This window comes from Rhinolophus sinicus, chromosome 12, assembly GCF_057876585.1.
Source record: "Rhinolophus sinicus isolate RSI-liver-muscle chromosome 12, RSI-T2T, whole genome shotgun sequence".
Lineage (NCBI taxonomy): Eukaryota > Metazoa > Chordata > Mammalia > Chiroptera > Rhinolophidae > Rhinolophus > Rhinolophus sinicus.
Window position 1 is genome coordinate 23,308,373 of NC_142512.1, and position 26,578 is coordinate 23,334,950.

At 35.4% G+C, this 26,578-nt stretch overlaps 1 protein-coding gene across 29 annotated transcripts; it reads left to right on the top strand.

The window, feature by feature from the left end:
* The first annotated feature begins 1,199 nt into the window (after nt 1-1,199).
* Nucleotides 1,200-25,737, top strand: ZNF207 (zinc finger protein 207). 29 transcript variants are annotated; one of them, XR_012492168.2, is made up of 15 exons: nt 1,200-1,387; nt 2,819-2,945; nt 7,059-7,197; nt 7,850-8,017; nt 8,145-8,220; nt 8,693-8,740; nt 9,785-9,855; nt 11,539-11,696; nt 12,849-12,941; nt 13,946-14,188; nt 14,787-14,946; nt 15,098-15,281; nt 15,499-15,581; nt 18,114-18,168; nt 21,870-25,737. XR_012492168.2 is itself a non-coding variant. In XM_019750698.3 (13 exons), exons 1-12 carry the CDS (start codon nt 1,347-1,349, stop codon nt 15,256-15,258), a joined length of 1,488 nt encoding a protein of 495 aa, XP_019606257.1. In that variant the 5' UTR covers nt 1,205-1,346; the 3' UTR covers nt 15,259-15,281; nt 18,114-25,737. The 29 variants fall into 29 exon arrangements, 7 of the variants coding, with proteins under 7 accessions (XP_088658198.1, XP_019606257.1, XP_019606255.1 ...); XR_012492163.2 differs by having other exon boundaries at nt 1,205-1,387; nt 7,847-8,017; nt 15,098-15,581; ... (1 more) ...; nt 23,085-23,162; nt 24,200-25,737; XR_012492161.2 differs by having other exon boundaries at nt 1,205-1,387; nt 7,847-8,017; nt 15,098-15,581; nt 21,870-21,935; nt 23,085-25,737.
* Nucleotides 25,738-26,578: the final 841 nt, after the last annotated feature.

Sequence of the window (26,578 nt, forward strand, 5' to 3'; positions counted from 1 at the left end):
CCTGCTACTATTACCCTACTTCAGACCAGTTTCTTCTCTCACCCAGATTACTGTCACATTCTCTATGACTGGCCTCAGCCTCCACCAGTCCACTGTTCAGTGTGGCCAAACAGCTTTTTCTAAAACTCAAATCGAATTCAGCTCCATAGTTACCAATTCCGTTACCTTGAGTAAATTACTTCAACTCTCTTAAGCCTCTTTCTCATTTATATTAACTAGGTGTTAATAATGGCACCTATATCACAGGCTTATAATGTAAAACTTACCACAATGCCTGGCACTCAGTAAGTACTCCACGGGTGTCTATTATTGTTTCCTTTTAATAGTAACAATTTACATTAATAGTTATTCCTATCTGCCAAACTCTGTTCTGAGTGCAGCCGCAGGAAGTGTAAGCGGCTTCCCCAAAGTCATTGAGGTAGGCAGTGGCACTGGTGGAAAATGACCCCAAGCACTGGACTCTTAACCACCAATACTACCTCTTAAACGTGCATTATTCTCTAATTGTCCTCTTAAAACTCCTGTGTTGTTTTGCAGACTTCAGCATGAAGTCCAACTCCTCAGACGGCTCCTGGGATCTCCAGAAGCCGCCTGTGCCAGCCTTCCCAGGTTTATCTCTTGCCGCCAGCCCCCTTACTACGAGCTCCAGCGCTACTTACTGGTGTTTTTCAGGCACTCAGCCTCAAAGACTTGCACTTTCTTGCTCCTATGGACCCCCCCCCCCGCCCCCATCACCGCGCTGATCACACACCCTTGTTTACTCATCTGTTACCAACCACCAACCTGTGTTACAAGGCAGATAGAGGCTACGATTTCTTTAACTTAGCATGGAGTAGGCAAATGTCCCAAGCTTACTACAGAAAGGATTCATCCGGGCAATGAAACAAAATTGAAAATTGGGCGCTGTCTCTATTATCCTTTACTTGTAGTCAGCCCTTAATTACGCTGGTAACGTTTTCTGTTTTTCGTTTTTTCCCCCCTTTAATTCGCAAGTTTCTCGGCATACTTAGGCAGCCTGCTGTTTTACTACGGAAACGTGGAGGAATCAGCAAACACAGTCAACCCAGAGCGGGAACCAATTAAACAGACAAGATGGCGGCCGCCCCTCAGCGCCCGCGAGCCTCCACCCACTCAAGAAGGAGGCCTGCGTCATGTGACCCTTCCCTATCTGGCACCGCCTCGGCCGCAGTGCCTGACGGGAGGCAGAGCAGCGAACGAGGGCGTCCGCCATTTTGTGTCTGTTTCCTGTGGAACGCGGTGGTGGCCGTTGGGTCCGAAGAGTGCGCGATTTTCGCCTCGTTTTTCCTGCTTATTAGCTCCTCCCTTTTAGTTTGTAGAGCGCAGTTATGGGTCGCAAGAAGAAGAAGCAGCTGAAACCGTGGTGCTGGTATCCTTTTGTCAGTTTGAAGTCGAGGCCGAGCTGGGGGCGCTTGTTGGTGACTGGGACTGAGGCCTGGCTTTGGCCTGTGGCGGAGGGTGTCTGGGATCTAGGCCTCGGGGTGGGGGTTTTGGTGGCTGGAGTCGGATTTGGGAAGTCTTCTCGGGAAATAGGGTCTCTAGGGCGAGAGGCTCTGGCAGTTGTGGGTCGTGGGACTCGGTGACTCAGGTTCTTGCTTTGGTGCGAGCGTTAACTCACTGGGAGGCGGCTTGGACTACTCCATCAAGGACAGTGTCCCCTAAGGATACTATTCTGCCATACTGTTGTTTTGGTGACGAGTCAACAAAGGGAAATTTTTCGAGTAAAACGCTGATTGACTCTATGGAGGATTAGGTGAGAGCATTCGGAGTCAGTCAAGCACTTTATCCTTTTTTTTTTAAATTTTAGAATCGGGTTAGTCAAAGCTTGTTAATTAACCCTGATTTGGAACCTTTTTTTTTTTTTTTCCCCTGCGCGCGTGTGGAGGGGGCGAACCAGCTTCCGCGTCTCACCCACAGGCGCCTTGACGTTCACGAAGCGTTCTCTTGCAGGGTGGAGTTTCTTGCATCTATTACCTAGCTTTGCAGGACTGAAAAAAATGCCTCTTAATGTAGCATCCGTTTAATTTTTTTTTCCGGAAGCGTTAATACATTTTACATTAAGTTGGTTTTATTTATTCTCTTGTTCCTAAAACCAGTTTGTTACAGAACTCCATTTATATAATAGTTGACAAAAGGTTAAGAATTTTGTAATGCATTTTTAGGAAATTCTTACTAGTGAGATAATTCTCAGTTTTATTAATGTAACTCATCTGTTGTTTAAATACATTCCTTGGCAACACAAGTTCATACGGAATTGCAAAAAACTGGATTGTTCATGCGAAATTCTGTGATTCTTATTCACTATGAACTTAAGATTCTAAAAAGTAGTATAAAAAATTCAAAACATTAGGTAAATCTTAATATTTCGATTATTTTTAATCTATCTAATGAATGCGTTCTGTCTTGAAATTCTGCCTTGACATAAAGTTGGGGATTTTTTAACATTAAACCCTTCCAGTCAGTAATGTGCATTTGTAAATGTTAAAATAGCGAGCAAAAGAAATGTTAATTTCACATAAATCTCTTAAACACAGAAATTTTACAAAACTATGCTGAGACTTACTGAATGTGTTTAGAGGTAGTGAAGAGAGATTATGGGCTTCCAGGGACTATGCTAAAATTACGTGGCAAGTTAATCCCTCATTGTTACAATATCAAAATCAAAGTTTCTGTAAAGAACCTTTTTGGTTTTAGCTGTTCCCATATTTTAATGTTACTCATAGTCTCTTATATGACAGTTTTTTAAAAAATGAGCAGTTTCATTATTGTGCTATTTTTGTACCTTAACGATATTGATCAGGTATTGTAATAGAGATTTTGATGACGAGAAGATCCTTATACAGCACCAAAAAGCAAAACATTTTAAATGTCATATATGTCATAAGAAATTGTACACAGGACCTGGCTTGGCTATACATTGCATGCAGGTAACGGTTTATCTTCTGTATTTATTTGTAATTTTTGCTCTTTTGTAGTTGGGGAACAGCATGGGAAGAAATTGTGAATATTTCTTTCACGATTGTAGGTTTTTTTTGTTTATTGAAAAGAGCAGATAAGATGGCCAGTCCGCTTAAAAAAAAAAAAAAGCTTGTTCTTTAGCCATCAAAAAGATAAACAATTGATTCTTCCTTACGTTTAAAGAGAATTTAGATCGGTATTTTAAAATTATTGGTACCTTTCATTCTAGGTTAGGTTGGTGACAATTAGGTTCAGATTATAAAATACCTCCTCAGTACTTGTGTTGGGAAACAAGGTTCGGTGATTTAAATTTTGTGGGCAATCTGACCAGTTCTAATCCTATAAGAATTAAGACATAATTAGCTGCCATTACTCATTATCATTGAAGGATTTGTTAAAATCTTTTGCTTGGGACCAGGCTTATTTCAGTTTATTCTGTGGACCCCTTTGGGAATGGTAGCATTATTTCATCTAATAATTTATTAGTTTCTTGGGTCCTTTTACTACTAGGTAGGGAGAGCTTTGTAATTTTTATTTTTAAAGCTCTAATAAGTGCCATTATGTCTTATTCAAGATTATTTCTTCTACTTTTGCGAGTTTTAGCGCTGCCTGAATTTTTGCCTAATTGGACCCTAGGGGGATGTGAGATGAGCAAATCTTTATTTATTGGAAACTACTGTTGGTAGGAAGCAGGGAGGTAAATTAAAACAAGCCGTTTCTTCCTCTAGTTTAAAAATAAATTTATATGGATCCTTTTCATTCCAGTTATGTCACTACAACAATAATATCCATTCAAAAATATTTGAGAGCCTACTACATGCGACCCATAACTTTCCACTGTGGTAGTCACTAAGTTACATATGGCTATTTAAAAGAAAATTAAAAATTCAATTCTTCAGTCACATTATAGTCACACTTCCAGTGCTCAGTAGCCACATGTGGCTGGTGAATGACTATTGTATTCGATAGTACAGATATAGAACATTACCATTTGTCACAGAAAGTTCCTATGAGACACTGAGTATACAGCCAAATGGTCACCATTGTCGAATTTAGATTTATATTGAGGAGGAAAATAACCTGTAAATATTGTGTCTTATTGTGATAAGTAATATTGAAAACTAAAAATAGGGAGGGCCATAAGATAGTTAGGAAAGGCCTGAATGAGAAGCTGACATCTGTAGCAGAGATCTGAAAGAAAGGGAGAGCTTCCAAGGAACAGCAAATAACAGGCCCTATAGCATTCTCCTATATTGAAGGAAACGAAAAGGGATGGCACTGTGCACTTTATATAGGGCTTGAAGGCTATTGTGGGCCATTTTCATTCTGAATGAAGTTTAGAATTAATGAGGGAGGTTTGAATAGAGATGTAACATGCTCTGGTACACAGTTTTGAAGGATCGTTCTGGCTGTAGGCTTGACTGTAGGGTACAGTGACACCATTTAGGAGATGAGTGTCCCAGGCAAAAGGTGGTGACAGAGATGAGAATTTGCTGATGGATTAGATGTGGAGTATGAGAGAAAGTGAGAAGTTAAGGATGATATGAAGGTTTTTTACCTGAGCAGTGAAAAATGAGGTAACCATATACTGAGGTGGGGAAAACTGCAGGAAGACTAGGCTTAGGCATGAGGATATCAAGATTGTTTTTATGTTGATTTTGAGTGTGGGTATGTTAGTTTTGAGAAGGTCTAATGAAGATCCAGTTGGAGATGTCACATTAGCAGATGGACCTCCAAGTCTGGAGTTCAGAGGGGTTGGAGCTGGGGATAGAAATTTGGAAGAATACAGTATATGGATGGCTATTTGAAGTGATGATACTAGATGTCTTCTCTTAGGGGGTGGAATATAGATAGAAAAGAGGTACAAGGACTCCATGTTGGGCTACTCCCAGTACTTACAGGTAAGAAGTTTGAAAGAAACCATTCAAGGAGATTGAAAAAATAGGAACACCCAAGATTGAAAAGTAGTACCATGGAAGCCAAATGAAGTGTTTCACCGTGAGTTGTTTAACTGAGTTTTCAGATGGTGGTGTAGGTCAAGAAGACTAAGATTGGATTAATCAAACGAGGTCATTGATCACTTGCCAAGAATGATGAGGGTGAAAGCTTGATTGGAGTACTTTCAAGAGAAAATGAGGGGCTGGCCTGGTGGCTCAGGCGGTTGGAGGTCCGTGCTCCTAGCTGAAGGCTGCTGGTTCGATTCCCACATGGGCCAGTGGGCTCTCAACCACAAGGTTGCCGGTTCAACTCCTCGAGTCCCGCAAGGGGTGGTGGGCTGCCATCCCTGAACTAACAACGGCAACTGGACCTGGACCTGGGCCCTCCACAAAGATTGAAAGGACAGCAACTTAACTTGGAAAAAGCCCTGGAAATACACACTCTTCCTCAATAAAGTCCTGTTCCCCTTCCCCAATAAAATCTTTAAAAAAAGAAAATGATAAAGTAGAGGCACTCTTTCCAGGACTTGTACTATAGAGAACAGACAAAGGGAGTGGAAGCTGGAAGGAGATTTTGCAGTTGAGAAACTTAGTAACATTTTTAATAGACTAAGTGCTTCTGTTTATATAGTCTTACTATCACAGCAACCTGTGAGATGGGCATGGCAGTTTAATCAGGCGCCCTCTAATTTTATAGATGATAAACCTAGGACATTAGTATTTAAATAGTTCACATCATGCTTGCTCCTGTCTTTTCAACCAAGCCCATACTAACTAACACTAGGCAAGATTCTAAGAAATCTAATTCTGACTGTACCATATGTTGGGAGGATTTTAAATAAATCATGTTTTTCCCCCCAACATCTTATTAATTGTTTTTGCTATTATCACTTACAAATGTAGTGGAGACTAGTTATTTATATGAAAGTAATTGTGTTTCTTTAAAGAACATGAGTTACTTTATTTGCATTTATCAAGAATAGTAACAGTCCAAAAAACTTAGAAGTCACTTGTTAAGTAGTTTTATTCATGGATCGTTTAATCACAGTAATCACAATAATGAATAGTTGTTAAAAATTAATCAGAAATTAAGGTAATTTCTGAATTTGTTTTGCCTGTCACTGTTTGAAATCTTTCATATACATCTCTAAAAAGAAAACACTTCTTTAATTACCTCTAACATGAAACTTTCTTGGGAGGATAGAAATGAATATTGCTTGGACAAATATATTCAAGTCATTAGGTTGAATCAGTGGTTCTCAAGCATGCATCAGAATCACTTGGAGGGCTTATTAAAATACAGGTTGCTGGCCCCACCACCCATTCAGTAGGACTAAGGTGGGGTCTGAGAATTTGCATTTCTGATAAGCTTGCAGATGCTGCTGCTAGTCTAAGTACTTGGATATCCTTTAGCCTAAGTTAATGCCTTTTATTAAAGAAACCAAAACTGACGGATTTTACCATATTGGCAGATGTTTGAGGGTTAGAAACATTTGAGCAAAATCCATACAGTGAAAAAAGTCCTAGATTCCTGATGTTTTACCATGACTTCTTTTTCTTTTGTGACCTACTAAATTCAGAGATGGATAATGACAAGCTCACTACTGTGGCAGTGCTAAATGCCCAGGTAACTCATTAGTTAGCGTAATGCTAATTGTCAGTGGCACTTTTGTAGTTCATAATTACAGGCTTGTCTCAACATCCATTCTTGGAAAATTTGCTTCTTCTAATTCTTAATGTAATAAGACTCATAAGCTTTACTTGATTCACACTTGAAACTTCTCTGATTTGAGTAGGACTATCAACCAGTTTATTGTTGATAATTCAAGCAAGCAAGATAATGTGATAAACTTGAAATAGTGTTTATTCTTGAGCCCTTACTATGTGTTTTTTATATATATACTATATATAATTGTAAAAACAACTAGAAGTTAGGTACCATATAAGTGCAGTAAACTGAGGCTTAGAGAAGTCTCAAGATTTGCCCAACCTTGCACAGTTGGCAGCAAAATAGAGGATTGGGTCCAGATAGTCTCACTACTATACTAAGTGGTCTTTATCTAAATAATTTGGAATTACTCTCGAAAAGACTTTTATGAGGTACTTTTGTCTGTTTGATGGGAGTTTTGTTTTTGTTTTGGATAGGTGCATAAAGAGACAATAGATGCTGTACCCAATGCAATACCTGGTAGAACAGACATAGAGTTGGAAATATATGGTATGGAAGGTATTCCAGAAAAAGATATGGATGAAAGAAGACGGCTTCTTGAACAGAAAACACAAGGTATGCTTTTTTTAAATACAGCTTCATTTGTGAGAGTATTACTACTACTTTCAAGTATAAATTTAATGGTAGGTTTATTCAGAATTACAATTTTAAGTTCTATTTTTTTCTTTTTGTCTTAATGTTTGGTACTGATTTGTATGTGTGTAATACCATTTGGATCATTCCAAATACTTTATTATAATACTTTTAGTCATAACTGAATACCAGGTGTTCAGGCCTTTGAAAATGAAGGTACTAGGCTTTGATTTATATAACCACTAATTGTAGAAAAATTTATTTGCAGCCATGTACTATATAGATGATAGGAGCTGTTATTAATCACCTATGAAATTTTTTTTTTTTTTTTTTTTTTTTTTTTTTTTTGGGAAAAACATTACCCCTTGTCATAGTTTACCTTTTGGGGAGAAATAGAAAGCTGTTTTCTAAAAATAAAATTGACAAAATTATTTTTACTTGTCATTGGATAGGGAAAGGAATTTAATATAGGTTGAAAACACATTTGAAGAGTAAAGAACAGTATCACTTGAAATATTTTTGAAAGAAAACAATAGAGCTAATTGCGCTGAAATGATTTTTTTACATATTGAATGTCTTACACTTAGTTTTTTTTTCTTTAACTGGGAAAAATTAATTAAAACTTTCTTAGCAGAGAGTCAAAAAAAGAAGCAACAAGATGATTCTGATGAATATGATGATGATGAGTCTGCAGCTTCAACTTCATTTCAGCCACAGCCTGTTCAACCCCAACAGGGTTATATCCCTCCAATGGCACAGCCAGGATTACCACCAGTTCCTGGAGCACCAGGAATGCCTCCAGGTAGCACATAGTGTTTCGTACAATTTAATATTCCTAGGACTTTGTTGATATGGTATAGAAGTATTACATTCTTCCTAACTTTTTAACATTAATTTGTGATTTTTTGTTGTTGAAATTTTGTTTCTAGGCATACCGCCGTTAATGCCAGGTGTTCCTCCTCTGATGCCAGGAATGCCACCAGTTATGCCAGGCATGCCACCTGGGTAAGAAAACTTTTAATTGGCTTGTGGGCTTGTGCCTAGTAATTACCTTTCAGCTTGGGTGTTATATGAAATAAATGTTTGCATATTCTTTTGCTTCTGAAAGGTATGGGCTCTATAAATATTAAAATTGTCTAATAAAGGGGTAAGGAATATAAATTTGCCTCTGAAGAGAATAGATTTTTGGGTTTTAGGTTGTATGTAGGCAGCCATCTGCTTCAATTGCATCTGATGTAATTAAAGCAGTTGGTTGTAGATTTGAGTTTCTGAGATTCAGAACAACTTTGTAGTTGTGACAAGAAGCAAACTGTAAATTATTTAAATATTTGTCTCATCATCAAGAACTGAAATAAATAGGTGCTCGTGCCCATCACTTTTACTTAAATATTGTTGGATGTGACAGGTAAACAATACACTTTCCCACTGTATTTTGAAAATCACAGTTAGATTTTGATTTTGTCATACATTTTCACAGATTGCATCATCAGAGAAAATACACCCAGTCATTTTGCGGTGAAAACATGTAAGCATCTCATTCATGATGTAATTCAGGAGGTATAATCATAATGTCATTTTCTTGTGTGTTTAATGGTATCTATTCAGTTGACTTCAGAAGTTTTCTAACCTTCCTCATTATAAAACTTCTAAAACTTGCAAGCTGATTGATGCAGGTCTCTGAAAGGAGGGAAATAAAACATCTTTGAGGAAATAGTAGTAAATCCATATATAAATAAAGCATTTTCCTAATGTGCAACTGTTTTCCCCTAAGTGCTAAAAGTAATGGGACTCAGTAAAAGGGTTGGTATTTGAGAAAGACTATATAGTCTTTTGCCAAATTGTATGCTTTATTATTATAGAAGGTAATTGAATTTTCTTCTAATAAAAACTATATAGAAGTTAACCTTCTGATAAAAGTCCTAAAATCAAAAATTCACAGACTTGTAATTTTTTAAGTGAATTGGATATTTGTATTTGCAGATGACTTCTTTAGGGAAAGGAACATAAAGAACGGGTTATGCTTTTAAGTCCTGGCTTAGTGTTAGCTATTCTAAGTAAAAATCAGGCAGTCTGAGTTTACTTTTGACTATCTTTAACATTGCTGGTAGTTTTTTGGTGCTCCTCCAAAAACTTACCTCTATGGTGTAATTTAGTATTTTCTTTTAGAAAAATCTGATGACTCTAAAATAGAGATTTTTATTTATAGTCTCTCTGGATATTTTCCAAGTGAGACAAAAAGTGATTTTGTTTTCCAATTGCACATATTTTAGATGAGGCCTCTTGTATATATTGAGGAGAGTATAATATTGTTCCTAATGGCTTTAAATGTATTAAAATGTTTTGTCAACAAAGACTGAGCTCCCCACCCCCAAATCTTACTAGTAAACTCAAGAGTTTGCTGGTTTTTAGAGGGTTTGTTTTAGTGTTGTATGTTCTTTCAGCTTGGTTTCAGTATTAGGGATCAAATTCAAGTCTTTTATCTATTGTTTCAGGATTTAGCCAAAATTTTTTCTAATCGTTTATACTGTTGATTAACTTTAGTTGTTTCTTAAAATTTGCTTTATAATAGAATGATGCCAATGGGTGGAATGATGCCACCTGGACCAGGAATACCACCTCTGATGCCTGGTATGCCACCAGGTATGAAATATTTTGACAATTTCCTTCTTAATATGGCTGCCATGTTTTATTCTTAAGTACTTTAGACAATACGTAGATTCGTGGGCACTGGTGCAGTGTTAATTTTAAATTTCTGTAATTTGGTGACTTTTTAAAATTACCATTAGAAGAGTTATGACATCCCGCCCCTTTTTTAGTCTTAAAATACGTAGTAAAAATGGGCTTCAAAACAGCCAAAATGAATGCATAAAGCCCATATCCTTAAGAGAATGGTTGTATTTGTTAGGAATATCTTAGACAAGTAATAGAGGAAACTCTAGCAAGTATTAGAGAACTCAAAGAAAGTAGACAGACATTTAACAATGTAGACATTTATTATCTCACTCAACAAAAATAAAAGTACCGTGTTTCCTCCAAAATAAGACCTAACCGGACAATCGTCTCTAATCAGTCTTTTGGAGCAAAAATTAATACAAGACTGGGAATATAATTATAATATAACATAATATAATATAAATAATACAATACTGGCTCTTATATTAACTTTTGCTCTAATAGATGCATTAAAGCTGATGGTCTGGCTAGGACTTCTTTTCAGGGAAACACGGTAGTAGATTTAATGGTTTTAGTGATATCAAGAATCCATGCTTTTTAAATTTTCTGCTTTATTAACCATAGCTTTTCTCCCTTCAGTTATGTCATTCAGTGGTAACAAGATGACTCAGGCAAGAACGGATGTCAACAGCAATGTGCTCTCCTTTTTCTTTTATTAGAGAACAAAGTAATTTCCCTGTATTATTGCCTAGAAATAGGTCTTATGGACCTTTAGCTGCAAAGGGGCCTGGGAAATGAAGTAACTTGACTTCTTAGACTATAATATGGAGAAAACGATTTGATCAGCCAAATAAGTGTGCCACAGAGGCCTTCAAGCCGCTCTCATTTGGTTGCCTTGCTTTTTTATACTTAATCCTTGCAAGTTTGGGTTGTAATCCATAGTAGATGTAGAAGTATTCAAGTGATAGTTAATATAAAAGGAACCAGAAAAATTAAGCAGCAGCAAAATTTTAATTACCAGTGCAGCCATTAATTTATAGGCAACAGTTCCACATACACAATGCTCTAAGATAATTTTGGGCGTTTAAAGTAATACTGAATAATCAATGTTCATTTGATAGTGCGCATTAGATGTTTTAAGTTATGTTGAGGAAGTTTAAAGAATGCACTAGTGATGCAATTTAGGAAAATTTAAAGTGTTTAAACGGATAACTTAATTTTCTGGGGAAAAATTTATGGATATGATATGTGATTTATCAAAGTTTTTACTGTAATTTGCATTAGAGTTCAGGGAGTATCTGTCAGATGATTGACATAATTCTCTTACATGTTTCAAAGGGTTTGCTGAATCAGTAATATCAGTAAGCAAATGCTGCTTTATCCAAAGATATCTAGTGGTATCTTTCACTTCCCAAAATTCTGAAGAGATGCAAAAGAATAGGAAGTTTGAGGCAAGGTTGTGCCAAGGGGCAAAATGCTTATTTCTTTGGATTTCATTGAGTTCGGCAGTCAGTTGTTAGTAACTTTGTTATATAGATATAAGCCTTTTTAATATGGTATATTTTAGCAGCGAAGTTTTAGGGAAATATTTTTTTCTGAACTAAAGGCTTTAACTACTTAGGTCCTCCATCCACCATTTCTTTTGTACAGGTATGCCCCCTCCTGTTCCACGTCCTGGAATTCCTCCAATGACTCAAGCACAGGCTGTTTCAGCACCAGGTATTCTTAATAGACCACCTGCACCAACAGCAACAGTTCCTGCTCCACAGCCTCCAGTTACTAAGCCTCTTTTCCCCAGTGCTGGACAGGTAAGATGAAATTCATGAAAAGGAATGCACTTACATTTAAAGGTAAAGTGCAGTTTTTGCACATCTATTTGAAATTGTCGTAGGCAATATTTTGTTTATTAAATTTTAGTACTTTATTTAACATAGTAATATGGCCTATTTTCTTCCATGTTTGCACACATTGATTTCCTGTACTAATAAAAGATCAGTTGGAGCCAGAGATAATGTATTGTTATTTTTTTCATGGCTGTGAACTCTGGTTATTCTAACTTTAGTTAGAAATGAAAGTTTAATTTTTGGGGACTTAAATATGTGATAATGTTTAGAGGTCTTCTTACCTATTGAACTATGAGTAGAATGAAAGCAAAGCCAGAGGAAAATCCTAAGACCTTAGCAAATCATTTGTTGGGCTCTCCTCTAGTCTAGACCAGTGACAAGCTACAATACTGCACACTTGCTGGAAGGGCATCATTTCATTGCTTTTGACCTAGTCACACTTAATTTCCTACTGCTTTTGTCTTCAGAACTCAGAATCGAAAAATGCTTCTGTTATATATAGCATGTCTATAATAGTTGTTATCCTGTTTTTTCAGTGTCATTCAGAATTAAGTAGATGTATGTAATTCATTCAGAATTTAGAAGATAAGGGTGTATGTTCTTTATTTCTCACTTTAAAATTATTCCTTAGATGTTTTTTCAATTTTTTTTTGGTTTTTAGTTGCTAAATTGAAAATCATTACTTTTTAAGTGCCCTTTAAGTGTATTAACTTAGGATTTTGAGGTGGGTGGGGATTTTGTTGAGATGTTAAATTTTTGGCAAAAATCTTTTGTAGCGTCATTGATAGCAAATTGGATTGAAGTGTTAGTGACCTTAATTCTCAGTTTAAGGTAGCATTTTTGAAATATCACAGTGCAAAACATTAGTTTTAGGAAAGAAACTGGTTAACTAGGTTTATTGGTGTAGAATTAAAAGGGTTTTTTTGAGGCTTATACTGTCACTTTGTTTATTGTAAATGCATTAACTGCCTGCCTCTTTAAATAAATCAGATTTGATTACATTATATTTTGCATTTACAAAAACGTAACCTATACTGAAAAAAAAGTCTACCACATGGCTTATTTTCACCCATTTGTTTGGAGACTTTTCATTGTTTCCTTTCTTTTATGCTACAGATGGGGACACCTGTAACAAGCTCAAGTACAGCTTCATCCAATTCAGAAAGTCTGTCTGCATCTTCTAAAGCTCTGTTTCCTAGCACAGCACAAGTACGCAGGGAGTTGCAGTTTAAAATTTTTAAAATGGCTTTATAACTTAACCCTTTGGACCCTATTTTCAAACTAAACCTTTCCCCAAAAAATATACTGTTTAATTTTTTTTAAAGATTGATGGTATATAAATCAATGATATTTGAAAAATTGAACTCAGAAAAAAATGTTCCCAAAACCTCTATGGTTCTAAAGGGTTAAAAGCATGTAAGCAGTAAATGCATTATAGTAGCCAATGGTTAGCCTGATGCATGATTAAGCTATTTTGATTTATGCCATTTAATCTAATGCATCACATGTAATGTAAGGAAATTTAGTACTCTGCATTTGGTTCTAAAGTTGTCCTAGTCTAAGCCTTTCAGATGTTTGGTATTACAAAAAGTAACACATTTGTTACTGGTAACTTTATACTTAAAAGATTCTTCTAAACCTTTTTGTCCTGAGAATCCAGCCATTGTTAATTGGGAGGGCATTGTGTTACTATATAAAGAATATCTCTGGAGGACATATTTTTAATGTGTCACCATTGATATTAATTATGGTATGCTTAGTAACTGAAAGTTATCCAAACATTTGTACGTATTCTGTAATTTTTGACTTTTTTTTTGAGCTGTTTGGTAGATTAAACAACTAATTCAGAATAGTAAAAGTAGAACATGTGCCATTCCTTTATACTGTATTTCATCAATCTGGAATACAAAGCTTTGTAAATTAAATAACTTGGTGAGGAGATAGATGACATCTGAGAAGGATACATATGCAGTCTTACTTGTTTTCTTGTTTCCCATTCTGTGTTTTGGATGTGGCTTTGACCCAGTCTCTTTTGATAGTTCTATGTGTTATCTTGAGTTTTGTGGAACATTTATCATGTTAACTTTGTTTTAATTTTATTTAAAGTTTGGTCCTTTATTGAATGTTGTTTTATTTTTACATTAAATTGGTAGTAGGTATACTACTCAATTTTGGGTTTTGAAGTTTCGTTGATGAAAGATTGTATTTTACAGGCTCAGGCAGCTGTCCAAGGACCTGTTGGTACAGATTTCAAGCCCTTAAATAGTACCCCTGCAACAACTACAGAACCCCCAAAGCCTACATTCCCTGCTTATACACAGTCTACAGCTTCAACCACTAGTACAACAAATAGCACTGCAGCTAAACCAGCAGCTTCAATAACAAGTAAGCCTGCTACTCTTACGACAACCAGTGCAACCAGTAAGTTGATCCATCCAGATGAGGATATATCGCTGGTGAGTTGTTTACAGTTTTTACTAAGCAAAGTTTGATTGAATGTCATTGTGGCAGGTTGTCCATTTGAAAAATGTTTATTTCTACATTAATGGTCTTATGATCTGATTTAATGCTTACTAAGTGGTTTTTACCATTCTGATTTTTAAGAACCACAAAATAAAGTGAATAATGCATGTTTTGATCTCAAATGCATTCCCTTTCCCCAGACTATTTCTAAAAGAAGACAGTAAGTTGGATTCATACTCGTAAAAATCATTTTAGACATAGATTTGTAAATTAATTGAAGAAAGTTCAATGAGGTAGAATCTGCAGACCCTTGAAGCCCATAGATCTTCTTCACTAGACACTTTCTTGCTGAAACAATTTATAATTTCTAGAAAGTTGTTACCTGTGCTTAACATACTATAAAAGTAGGTGAGGTTTTCTTAGGGCATCAAGATTTTAAGTCATTGAACTGATTTGTGGGACAAAAGTAATTGGTTTGGAAATAAGCCTACATTTAAAAAGAATTACTCTACAAGGTTTTAGATGCTTGCCTTTATTCTTAATGAATCTCTGCATTCAGGTGTTTACCATCGTGCTTATTTTTGTTCCTAGGAAGAGAGAAGGGCACAGTTACCTAAATATCAGCGTAATCTTCCTCGTCCAGGACAGGCTCCCATTGGTAATCCACCAGTTGGACCAATTGGAGGCATGATGCCACCACAGCCAGGCATCCCACAGCAACAAGGAATGAGACCCCCAATGCCACCTCATGGTATTCCTCTTTTTATGTTTATTGTATTTAGTGGATTTTTTTGTATGTGTAGTGTATACACATACAATAGATTTACCTGTAAAATAACATATTTTAAAAGTACAATGCATGGACCAACTCAATCTATTTGTGTTTTAAATGTGTTTTTTAGGTCAGTATGGTGGTCATCATCAAGGCATGCCAGGTTACCTTCCTGGTGGTATGCCACCGTATGGGCAGGGACCACCAATGGTGCCCCCTTACCAAGGTGGGCCTCCTCGACCTCCGATGGGAATGAGACCTCCTGTAATGTCGCAAGGTGGCCGTTACTGATCTCACTTCATCCAATCTAATAGGTTTGGAGATTAAACCTTTTCTCAACTTGTGCTGTTTATATAGCCAAGCTTCCGTCAATAAGGCTTCATTGTGACTTTAACAAACATTATCTTCCCACATACCAGGAACTATTGGACATTTATTTTACATGGGAAAAATTATTTGGAATAATAAAGCAGGAACTTTTCCTGAAGTTGCAATTTATACTGTATGGCTTCTTTTTCATGTTTCATCTAGGTTTTTAGAAGTGAAGTATAGTAAATTTGGTTCGTTATATTGTGAAGGCGCTGGAATTACATGAACATACCACCTTAATAAAGGCAAGTTCTGTAAGCTTACATTGCTATTTGTAAAGTTATGCCTTCACAGCACTTCAGATGCTGTTGGACTTCATGTCCCCAACCTAGCTTGGTGAGGGCTGTAACTATTTCCAAGTACCTGTACATTGGAAGTCTGAATGTGTAACAATATTTAATGTATTTAGAGTTCCTCATGTTGCAGGGTTTACGAAATCTGACCCACCAAGGTCATGTGACTTTTCTGTACTGTTAAACTTCATTGTAATAAAATGAGAGAAAAATTTATGCCTTTTTATTCATAACCCAGCTGTGGACCACTGCCTGAAAGGTTTGTACAAATGCATGCCACATTAGATGTCCACATAATAAAATTCATAGTTACCAATGCAGTTTTGATATATTACTGGATTCTGTCTTTGAATTGTAGGTGTTCCTAAGCTGCATGTTTTAAACTGGACAGTATATATAGAATTGTATGTTAGTGCTTCAGTTAACAGAAAAACTTAGGATATGTATAAGACATTACGTAATAGGTATCACATCTTTATATTGTATCACCTTTTTACCCTGTTGATGTCAGTACTCGTTAGATGTCATAGATATTTAAAATGTAAACCTTAATACTTCTCTTTCCTGCTGGTGATATTTAGAGCCTAGTGCCAGACCCATTCATTTCCTTCTTTGTGGACCTCAGAAGCTTTTCAGGTGCAAACTTCTAGAAGCTTAGGTACAAGCTTTTTATGCTATTAATAGATTGGTATTTTTTCTAAGTGTAACGTGAGAATATGTGCGGCTCTGTTAGAGTGGTTAGTAGATTTGAAATTTCTTACGTTCCTGAAAGATCTGTTATTAACCCTAAGTGGCTTTACTGCTAATCTTTTATCCTTGGAAATTTGAATGTTAACTATGTTCCTATGGAGAACTTTGCTGTAGAGATGACTGCTATTATTCAGTATCTTGTGTTAGAAGTCTCATAATAGCTTCTGTTGTCCTTTTTTGGCATCTTCTTTTTTGATCTTTTACAGGGTACTTTTATGCTTATTTAAGTATCAGACGACCTGTACAGAGTGTAATTATTAATATAACAAACTCGAAGTTAAGACTTCTAAGCAAACGGTAACATTCCTTTATAGTCTTTATGTGAAGGTGTAAATATTAGACATGAAATCTGAAGTTTTGTTTAAAAAAAGCATTAACCTTGTAGGAAAGTGTTGAAAAATGTTTTAATCTTCATAAAAAGAGTATTTAAGTGACACGTAAAAGTTACTCATTTAAACAAAACATTGCAATTGTTAAAGAGCAGAGTGCTACTTTAAACCTGATATTTTGCACCAGTGGTTTTATAGCTCCTGTGCTGTGGTACCATTGAGGCTCAGAAAATTGCATAGTTTGAAAAGGCAACATCCAGGTAGCACCAAGAAGGCATTTGAGCTTCCTCCTAGCAGTCAAGTCTCATATCCCACCCCTCACCAAAAGCCTACCTACTTAATTTTGGAATTAACATAGATTTGGCCGCACATTTGTCATACTGCCAAAGAACAACCTGTGTTGAAAATCTTTAAGGTAAAAATGGCATGTTTCAAAAATTATGCAAAGCTTTATTTGCATTTAAGGCAAAGAGAACGGATATTTTGTGTCAAGGTTTTTTGCTTTCTGAGGTCTGAAAGGAGAAAAGACTATTTTTAAGTAAGTGATTGAATTCTCTTTAAAAGTCAATTCAAAGTGTTACGCATGGCACTTAAACTTGAGCACACCATGTCCTGTGTTCTGTAGGTATATGGCCCAGGTGGTTCCCATTTGGTATATTTAAAGTGTAATTTGTGCATATATTAGCATAGTTAAGCTTCTAGAAAAGACGTTTTACCTAACTGCTTCTGAGGTCCATAGTGGTGAAATCATGAGTGGAACAAATTACGTTGAAATAATTAGCTCTTTGACTTATGCTTCCTTAAATAAGAGTTGAGTCGAAGTTAAACTTCATCTGCCCTTACAGAGGACAACTTTTGGGACTTGATATATTCAGGCAGGCATTGTCGTTGCCATAATTTAGGAAGTTATAAGATTGATGGGGCTGCCGTCCTTGGCTTTACCTTAATATCCACTCTTATATAAGCTTTTTTCAAAAAAAACAACAGTGACTTTAAAAATTTGTCTGGCACTAGTTTCTATTGTATGGATTTTACTACTATATGACAGTATCAAGACCAGCATGTGAGGAACAACTTTTGAGCGACTGCTGGAATTACCATTTTGATTTAAATACTGACTATTTTAGTAATATCTCACACATTTAGTATTAGGAATGGGGAAACTTCTATTCCACTGATCAAGTTATATATTGAACTTAGCTTAATTAAACAGGCATTTGGGAGGGAGATCCCCAACAAAAATAATGGGCTCAGTGGAATTATAGTGGACAGTAGTTTTTTTTTTTTTTTTTTTTTAATCTATTTTTTCTTTTGCTTGCTTGATCATTGGGATTTTTTTAAAAATGCATGTCTTAAATTAATTGGGTAATGTTTTTCTAAAATTAAAATTTTCTTCTTCCTATAGCCCTGCCATAGGACAGGCTGAGGCTGAGTCTCAGTGTTGCCCTGTTCAGTCTGAGGCAAGTGGGATTTATTTTATTCCTTATAGGGGCTTTCACAGCTTGATGGCTGTTGGATATTTATGTCCCCAAACTTGCAGCAAGTTTGGTGAAGGCCCCTAAATTTAATTAAACGTAGGATTTTTATACTCTTGGCAGAGAAGGCTCTATATTAATATTCACGTTTGACTGTGGTGTTAATAAAAAGTATTTGATAATATGTAATTTTATGTAATTTACTTTGTGTTATAACAGCCTCGTAAAGCTGTTGCTGCTATATTGAACTTTAGTAAATTGACAGAATTTGATGTTCTTAATTTGGAGGCATGAAATGTTTCATTTAAATTTTCCACTTTTCACTTTTAGGAAAACCTTACTGGTTATTTTATCTTTAAACTATTAAATTTAACCTCAAGGATAAGTTTAATTATTGGAAATGCCACTGGGTACTGAATTAATCCCAACGTTATGCGTTGAACATTGAGGTTGAAAGATCATCTGGAAATGCTTGTGATTTTTAATATTTTTGAAACCTCACCACATTAGAGCAAATGTTAATGTAGAGCCCTGTGAAAAGTGGGAAGGTGGTGTGTGTGTGTGTGTGTGTGTGTGAATGCTTATACACTACACATTTGAGATAATAAAAGAGTTTGAGTATTACAGACCTGTCAGTGTGGATAGATGCTAATTTTCAGGTAGCCAAACTGAACTCGTGTCACGTGGTAAAGTTAGTATATTGAACTATGGTTTTGAAACGATAATTTTGAGGTTCATTTTTAGCCTTACTGCACAATAATTTAAGCAATATGCATACATGAGAAGTATCCACGTTTGTTTTCAACTAAAGTTTCTTTTATTTGATGAGAACAATTGTGTTTATGTCTGTATGTTGTAGGGGGTAAAGAGGGAACTGGAAGAGGCCAAAACAGAAACCTGGATTACCTTTATTCCTTCCTGTGTTTAAGCCACCATTTTAACCAGATAGCATTTTCCTCTGGACAGTAACATACAGTACAACGTTTAGCATACCCAGATTGTGTTTCTATCTTGTTTTAATTCTTGGAAGCATAAAGAAAAACGCATTAAATGAATTCCAAATTTTCACCTGTTTAATTAAAACATACGCTTTTCTCTGTAACTGAATCATGGGGGGTAGATTTTAATGTCTGATACAAGAATTTTGTCACAACAAAAATATTCCATTGGAATATTTTATAACCTACTCAGTAATTATACCTTTTACGCTCCTTAGTCGGAGATGTCTTCTGTTGCACTCACAATCCACCAATGTACTGAAATATTCAAGAGTGAAGCTGTTGACAGAATTTGTTGGATGATACAGATATCTAAGATGTAGTTTCTTTGATATTTCTGTCTGTGACTCAAATATGATTTTAAGAATTACATAACTTTCAGGTGTCTATTAATGTCCATTGGTAAAACTTGGTAAATGAAAGGAAATGTTAAGTCACCTCTTCACTGAGATAAAATTTTGTTTGAGTAAATTAACACTTGTGTTGGTTAGAGGATAAAATAATTAAACAAGTACCCTAAAATTTTGTGTAAATCAGGTTTGTCTTTTTTAAAAGATGGTACTTACCTACCTAATATTGAATAACCTTTGTATCTTACTCCAAAATGAAACCATTTTCTCTTAACTTTTATGGAAAAGCCTTTAAACGGGGGGGTTCAGTTATTAGACTGTTCAGTATAAGACAGATTTTTGTAGGTAAATATTCCCCTAATTATACTTCTGCTTACTAACTCATGACTTGAATATTAGTAAAGTTTACTGCCTTTTTTTATCCCTTAGGTTTTTATTTTCTGTCATCTGAATCATTTTAATAAATAACTTGTTTTTCTAGCATAGAAACCATCTTAAGTTTTCTGTGTAATATTTCTTGGCAAAATAAGCAATTACTTTAATGATGTATATAGTGTTGTGAACATAGTGATACAATTCTGTAATGTTGAATTTTCAGAACTATACTTTTAATATTTTGGCTCTTAGGTATCCCCTATTATGCATCTAATTCAAAGTAATGCATAGGAAATGGAGAAAGCAGGACTTTAAGCTCCCTAATATTTTAAATATCGCCAACTTTTCCAAGTCTTCATGTTCTTAGCATTTTTGTTGGGAAATAACAGGTTTAAAAGTAGCATTTTTAAAAAACTAGATTTCTTCAGTGAGGGAGGGTCAGAAGAGAATTGCTTTTTATTAGCATTGTTTTTTCTGCTTTGGGCTGTGTACATTTTTCCATAATGATTTGGCCAAGAAAGGAAGATGTTTTCATTTTCTTCCCAATTCTGAAAAACGAATAGCTTGAAATTATGTTAGTTTGAAATTTTTGAATCATCTCTATAAACCTGTTCAATTACTATCATGTGTCCTCGGGAACATACCTGTATTAAGCAAGATGTAGAAGTCATATTAAGCCAGAAATTGGAGACCCAAAGGAGATCTTCATTGAAGCTAATTTGAACTATTTCCATTTGAAGCAAATCGAATACTCTTATAAATCAAGACTGGTTCGTGTTAGGTTCTTTAGGAGGCATGTAATCACCAGCTATATTATGAGAATATGTGTATGTTTTATTTTGATCAAATGACAGAGAAGATAACGTGAGTAAACTTTTAATGATTGATTATGTGGAACCCATCCATTCTCTATCCTGTAATGGCACAGCTTCAATAATGTGCTATGTATTTGGTCAGGGATTTGTGTAATGCTGTGTTTGTAAAATGAGAAATTCCTTTATTGGAATTCTCCAGGCCGTTTGGCATTTTTACTGTGTCTAGGGTTTTTAAAGTATTTATGCCTTCACCTTCAGTGAATTTTTGAGGAACTGGCAGTGAAATTCATTGATGCCCAACTTGGATAAAAATGAAGAATGGTGTGTGCTGCCCAGTGAACTACACAGACCAATAGCGATTATTTGGGAGAGGCCATTGTATAATTCTGTTAGACTTAAGAACCTTAAATGTAATGAAAGGTAACCGCATTCCTGCTCTTGCTTTGCATTTGTTACTAAGATTTCACCAAATCATTTATGATAACGTAGTTTGTGCTCAATATTCAGATACTTCAGCAATCAGAGATGAAAATAAATAAGATCTGCAGCAACCAGTGTCTAATGAAACAAGGCTGCTTAACTACCCAAGTGAACCAAGGGAGGGTTATTAAAGTTCTCTAAGTTTGAGTTAGAAATGGGGGGCATGTAGTTACTGAGCAAAGCCTTTTAGCTATTAGCTTGCTTTAGTGTACTTCCAGAAGAAGCAGTAGAATTTACTTTTCAGCCCATGTTTTTGAAATTGAAAATATAAGAGAGTGAAATCAGTTTTTTGAAAATCAAATTAGAAGCTATTAAAAATTGTTTGCCTCTGTAGGGTGTGTCTTCATATACTTAAAGTTAGAAATTATCACATTGAAGAGATTTTTTCCCTAGATATATGCTCCCCCTTTTTTAGAGTAAGCCAAATTTCCATGTAATACACATTGGAATTCATAGTTTATTAAAATTGAGCTCTGTCCAAGAGATATCCAGTGTTACTAACTCATTCTCATAAGGTCACTCGAACAGCTAATGTAATTTTTATGAGACTTAGGGAAAGGAATTTTACTGTATTAATGTCAGGCTCTGAGGAAATTTAATGCACATTGACTTTTTAAAGTATGGATTGAACTCCTCAGTTTAATGCAATTTGTGTTTTTGTTAACTAGCAGCAGAATTTCAGCATTTGCTACTTACTGGTAGAGAAGAAAAATCCCACAGCCCTGCCAGTACAGGTTAGTTTTATCTGTAAGTACCTGATGTTCCTATTTTTTTCAAACATATCCATATAACCCACTCAAGGAAGAAAGCTGTGCAGTTTCTTAAATGTGAGTATAACTATTAGGTCCATTGGACACTTTCAGACACTCAATACTTGGGCCAATTAGCTCTAGGTTTGTTAAATAAGTTGTAATAAAGGTGTGATACTCCTTTATTGTTTAGTTGTGGTTGGACCTAAATAGATATATTGTACATTAGAGGAAAAGACAGTGAAAGTTTCTGATGGCTATGTGCTCATTTTGGAATATGATATGGAGTGCAGGGCTTGGAGTCGAGGGCCTTTTACTTAAGCCACTTCTGTGGTGGTACTCAGTTACCTTTTAACTTCTTTACAGTATGAATCAACCTAAAAAAGTCAAGTTTCCTCATTTCTAACGGTGATAAATGGTGTACAATCATAAACTAGAAAATGTTTTTATATGCTTTTTTGTTTTTAGTACTTGTAAATAAGTACTAGTTTTGTTCCTCTTTTTTGTAGAACCTATTCTGTTGGTGCACCACCAACATTTGTTCATTCTACTTTGAGCTAAGAATAACAAATCTTTTTAATATTTAAATGAAAGCTGACTAACCATCAAGAAATCTAGATTGATTCTTTGTGTATTTCTTTTGAGGGGCAACAGGGTTGTAAGTGGGCTGTAAAAGATTTGTTAAAGTTCTTAACTATTTTTATTGGTTCTACCAGAGTTCATTGTTGTCTTGAACCATGCTTGAGAGATTTCCTTTAACCTTTAAATAATTGTACTATTATGTTGATAAAAATTTAATACCGAGGAGAGAAGAATAAAGTGTACAACAGAGTTTTATACAAGCCGAAACCATCCTTTCAATCTGTAGCATTGACTGGGATGCGTGGCTTCCTCCTTTACGACTTAAGTGTAATGATGTCTAATTTGGGACAGTCTATCCATACAACTAGCTCCTATTCAACTGGGATGGTGATTAGCCACTGAAAATGCGTTATCTTAATGTTATTTTATGAGTCGTGTTCAGTTAAATTTTTTTAAAACCTCAATTTATCAACATAAAATATATTTTATAAGATATCCATTTGTTTTTAATATAAAATTGCCTAAGGGCTTAAGTTTCATTGCCTTTCACAGTTTAATCTGTATAAGAAATGGCGTAGAAACAGTGGAAATGGTTTTCCTTAAAACCATCTCTTTAAAGCTGCCTTTCTGGTGAGTACTGTTTTATACTTTTATATATCACAATTTTTCCCTTTAAATTTAACTGAAACAGGACACTTGATCAAAGAGTGAGGAATCTGAATTTCTACACTCTAGATATTACCTGAATTGGGAATATTAAGAATAAGAAGGTGATTATTTTAGCTACTAACATTTCCCTCGTAATCTGGGCTGTTTTTCTGACCTCCACTTAACAAACTGTAACTGCAAAAACTTGCACAAATTCCTTTTGGTGAGATGGAAAGATTTTTACTCTAGCATTTATAATTTTTTTAAGCTTAAAATTTTTTTTTCAGTTGACAGCCAAAAGATATTTCTCTATGCTATTGGTTCACATGTTGTGTAGGTGTAAAATTAAAATACCAGGCAGGATTCCTGTCTGTTCTTGTTGAAGCTGTTGTTGCAGTGATTTATAAGCAATGAAACTGAGGGTGGGGTTGAAGGAGGCCTGGCCTAAAATATATTTATGTGGGCTAATTGCTTACAGGATTCTCTTTGAGGCTCGAAAATTGCCAGTGTAGTAAATTTATTTTTCATTTTTTTGTTGGTATTTTTCAATTATAGTTGACATTCAATATTATATTAGTTTCAGATGTACAGCATAGTGGTTATATAATTTACAAAGTGATTTCCCCCGATAAGTCTTCCAGTGCATTCTTAAATCGAACCTTGCATGAAAAACTTAGGTTTCTGGGACTTGTATACCCGTGAAAATTAGCTTCTCGGTATATTTTTAGTTACTTTATGCCCTGTTTAATACCTTCTCTAAGGGTAACACATGGGTTTTTCCCCTCCTCTTGTCTTGAGCTACATCCTAGCTGGTGTCAGTATACGCTAAGGATGTTTTCATATTTTATCTCCTGCTGATCTTTGTAAACCAAAAGGAACCGTCAGCTCTAATGCTTTTTAGTCTGAATAATGATAGTGTTCTAAAATCTGAAAATTGTTATCTGAGTATGTGATAATGGTGATGTATTCTTCTAGATAAGTACTAAACAAAGTATGGAATCCCAATTTATGTCTTTAAGATTTAAAGTGAAGTAAATTTCTAAGGAACTCTGTCCTTTCCTAGCAAGGATAAGCAGACATTGAAAATTTGGTAAGTATTTCACTTTAAATGCATGTGGTGGTAGTGCTGAGAGTAAAGTAGCCAAATTGCCATAGTTTTAAGATAACATTTAGATACGAACAAGAATTCTCGACTCTTCTTTGCGACCTAATAAATGTATGTGTGTCTAGCCGTTTTATAAATTTGTGTGTACAATGATTAAATTGAAATGTACCTTACTCCTTTGGCTTTTCTTTTTATTTTGTATGGTGCTTTAAATACTAATTTTATATTTCAAGCTTTTTTCAGGGTAAAACTAAGTGACTGGTAAAGAAAATATCTTCCAGAAGAATTATTTAAGTGTTTCTATTTAAAAACCCAGTGGTGTCTTTTCAGTTTACTTAAGTCTTCTGTTTTCCAGCTCCAGTTAAAACTGACAGTAGGCAACTGATCGCAAAAATGGGGGGAAAGGACCTTTGCTCTCTGTGGAATATTTGTAGGAATCATTGTATTACAGTAAAACGTCGTTAATCCAATACGTGATTTTCATGGAAAAGGTGATGAGATTTGGACTCTTCCCTCCTCTCTGGGATGTTGTATTAAGAAGATAATAAATGGAAGTTGAAGTGAAAACATTTAATTGCTACAGCAGGGAAGGTGATTTATTTCTGAATAATGTGTCCATTTCTTTCCAAAATAGTATAGCATTGTCTTGTGAAGCAGGACAAGATCCCAAAGGGTTGTAGGAAAGAGGGCGCCCTTCTCTCAATTTAGTCTCCAGGCTTAACTCCAGCATTGTACTGGTTAGGAGGGAAATGAAGCGCGAGTCATACAAGGGATCTGTCTGATGGTAAGGGGGACCCGAGCAAAACACAAGGGAGGATAAATGGCTAGACCGTGTGTATAAGTAAATGGTCTAGCTAAACAAAGAAAATGTGACTAATAGCTTAATTTTTAATGTAAGTAAATGAACTCACTAAAGGTTGTAATTAAATATTAGTTTTAGAATGAACATTAAAACTAGCAATACTTGCACTTTGTGAAGGCTTATTCTAAAACAAGATTTTCTTACACAAGTAATATTAGTGCACTTTGTCACTTAGATATATCACCTGGAAGCCGGTGCAGAAGAAAAATGAAATGCAACAACATAGTGCATACCTACATTGAATTTTAGTGTACTGGTAGGCTTTTGGGGGAAAGATGTTTCTTAGTGTGTGACGTCATAATAATAATTAGACTGGGACTCAAAAAAGGCACTTAAGTTTTTTGTTTCTCTGGTGGTGGTCCGGAGGTGTTGGTTAGGCTTTAAGAAAGCCAAAAACTACCATTTGAAAAATGGTGTTTTATTTTCATGGCCTTAACAATTTTCAGTTTGTGTGTTTTCAATTCAAAAGTGGAATTATTTTTGCTTTTGCGTTAAAAGCAAGCCTCTTTTTCCAAGATTATGGTTGACCATTAAGAAACATTTAAGTGCTTATTTACATAGATGAATAAAATTTTTCATATATTATTTATCATACTTGTCTGAGCCCATTTTATTAAGTTGTATCCTGAACAATTTATACTGAGAATGAATTACAATGATAATGCATCTGCTGTCCTGAACAGTTTTTGGTTTGCCTTGGGGAATATAAGAAGGCAGAGTTATTTTTATTAAATATGAAAATGTGTATTGGGAAAAAGTATTTAAGGGGTAAATGAAGATGTTTAGACTGCAGATATATGGGGTATATGTTAAAGTGTTAATTGAGGCTCAAGGTAGATGGAATCAGAAGAAGCATAGTGGTTTAGATTAAGCATATATGAGCTTGCAGTCATAGTCTCCATCATGTACTAGTTTTAATGACCTTCAGCAAGTTCATTCTTTAGAATGATGGTCATAAATTTGCTAGGCTTATGAGAAAAAGTTACTGTATGTAAAAGAAATTAGCCTTGTCAGGCCAGTGCTAATGGCAGGAGTGGGCTGGGAACAAGCAATTACTGAAAACTTACAAAGATTTTATTTAGTAAATGCATATGAATGCCTGTTATGTGCTTGGACACTGTCCTATGTACAGATAGACAGGAAGTGCATCTGAAAAAGGATCTTGAAGCGAAAGATTTAAGAAGCCAGTCCTTGCAGAAGGTCTTGTTGGGTAACAGTATTTTGGGCAGAAAGAATAATAGTAGGTGTAAAAAGTATGAGATGGGAAAGCTTAGCATCTTGGAGGAACAACAAAAGGAGGGTGGATTGGGAAAGGTGTGTGTGAGTTTGTTGTAAAAGTGCAGGATGGAAACAGATGGAGCAAAACACAGGACCATGGTTTGGATTTTATTCTAATGGGAGTCATTGAAGGACTGAGCTGGTAAGTAATAG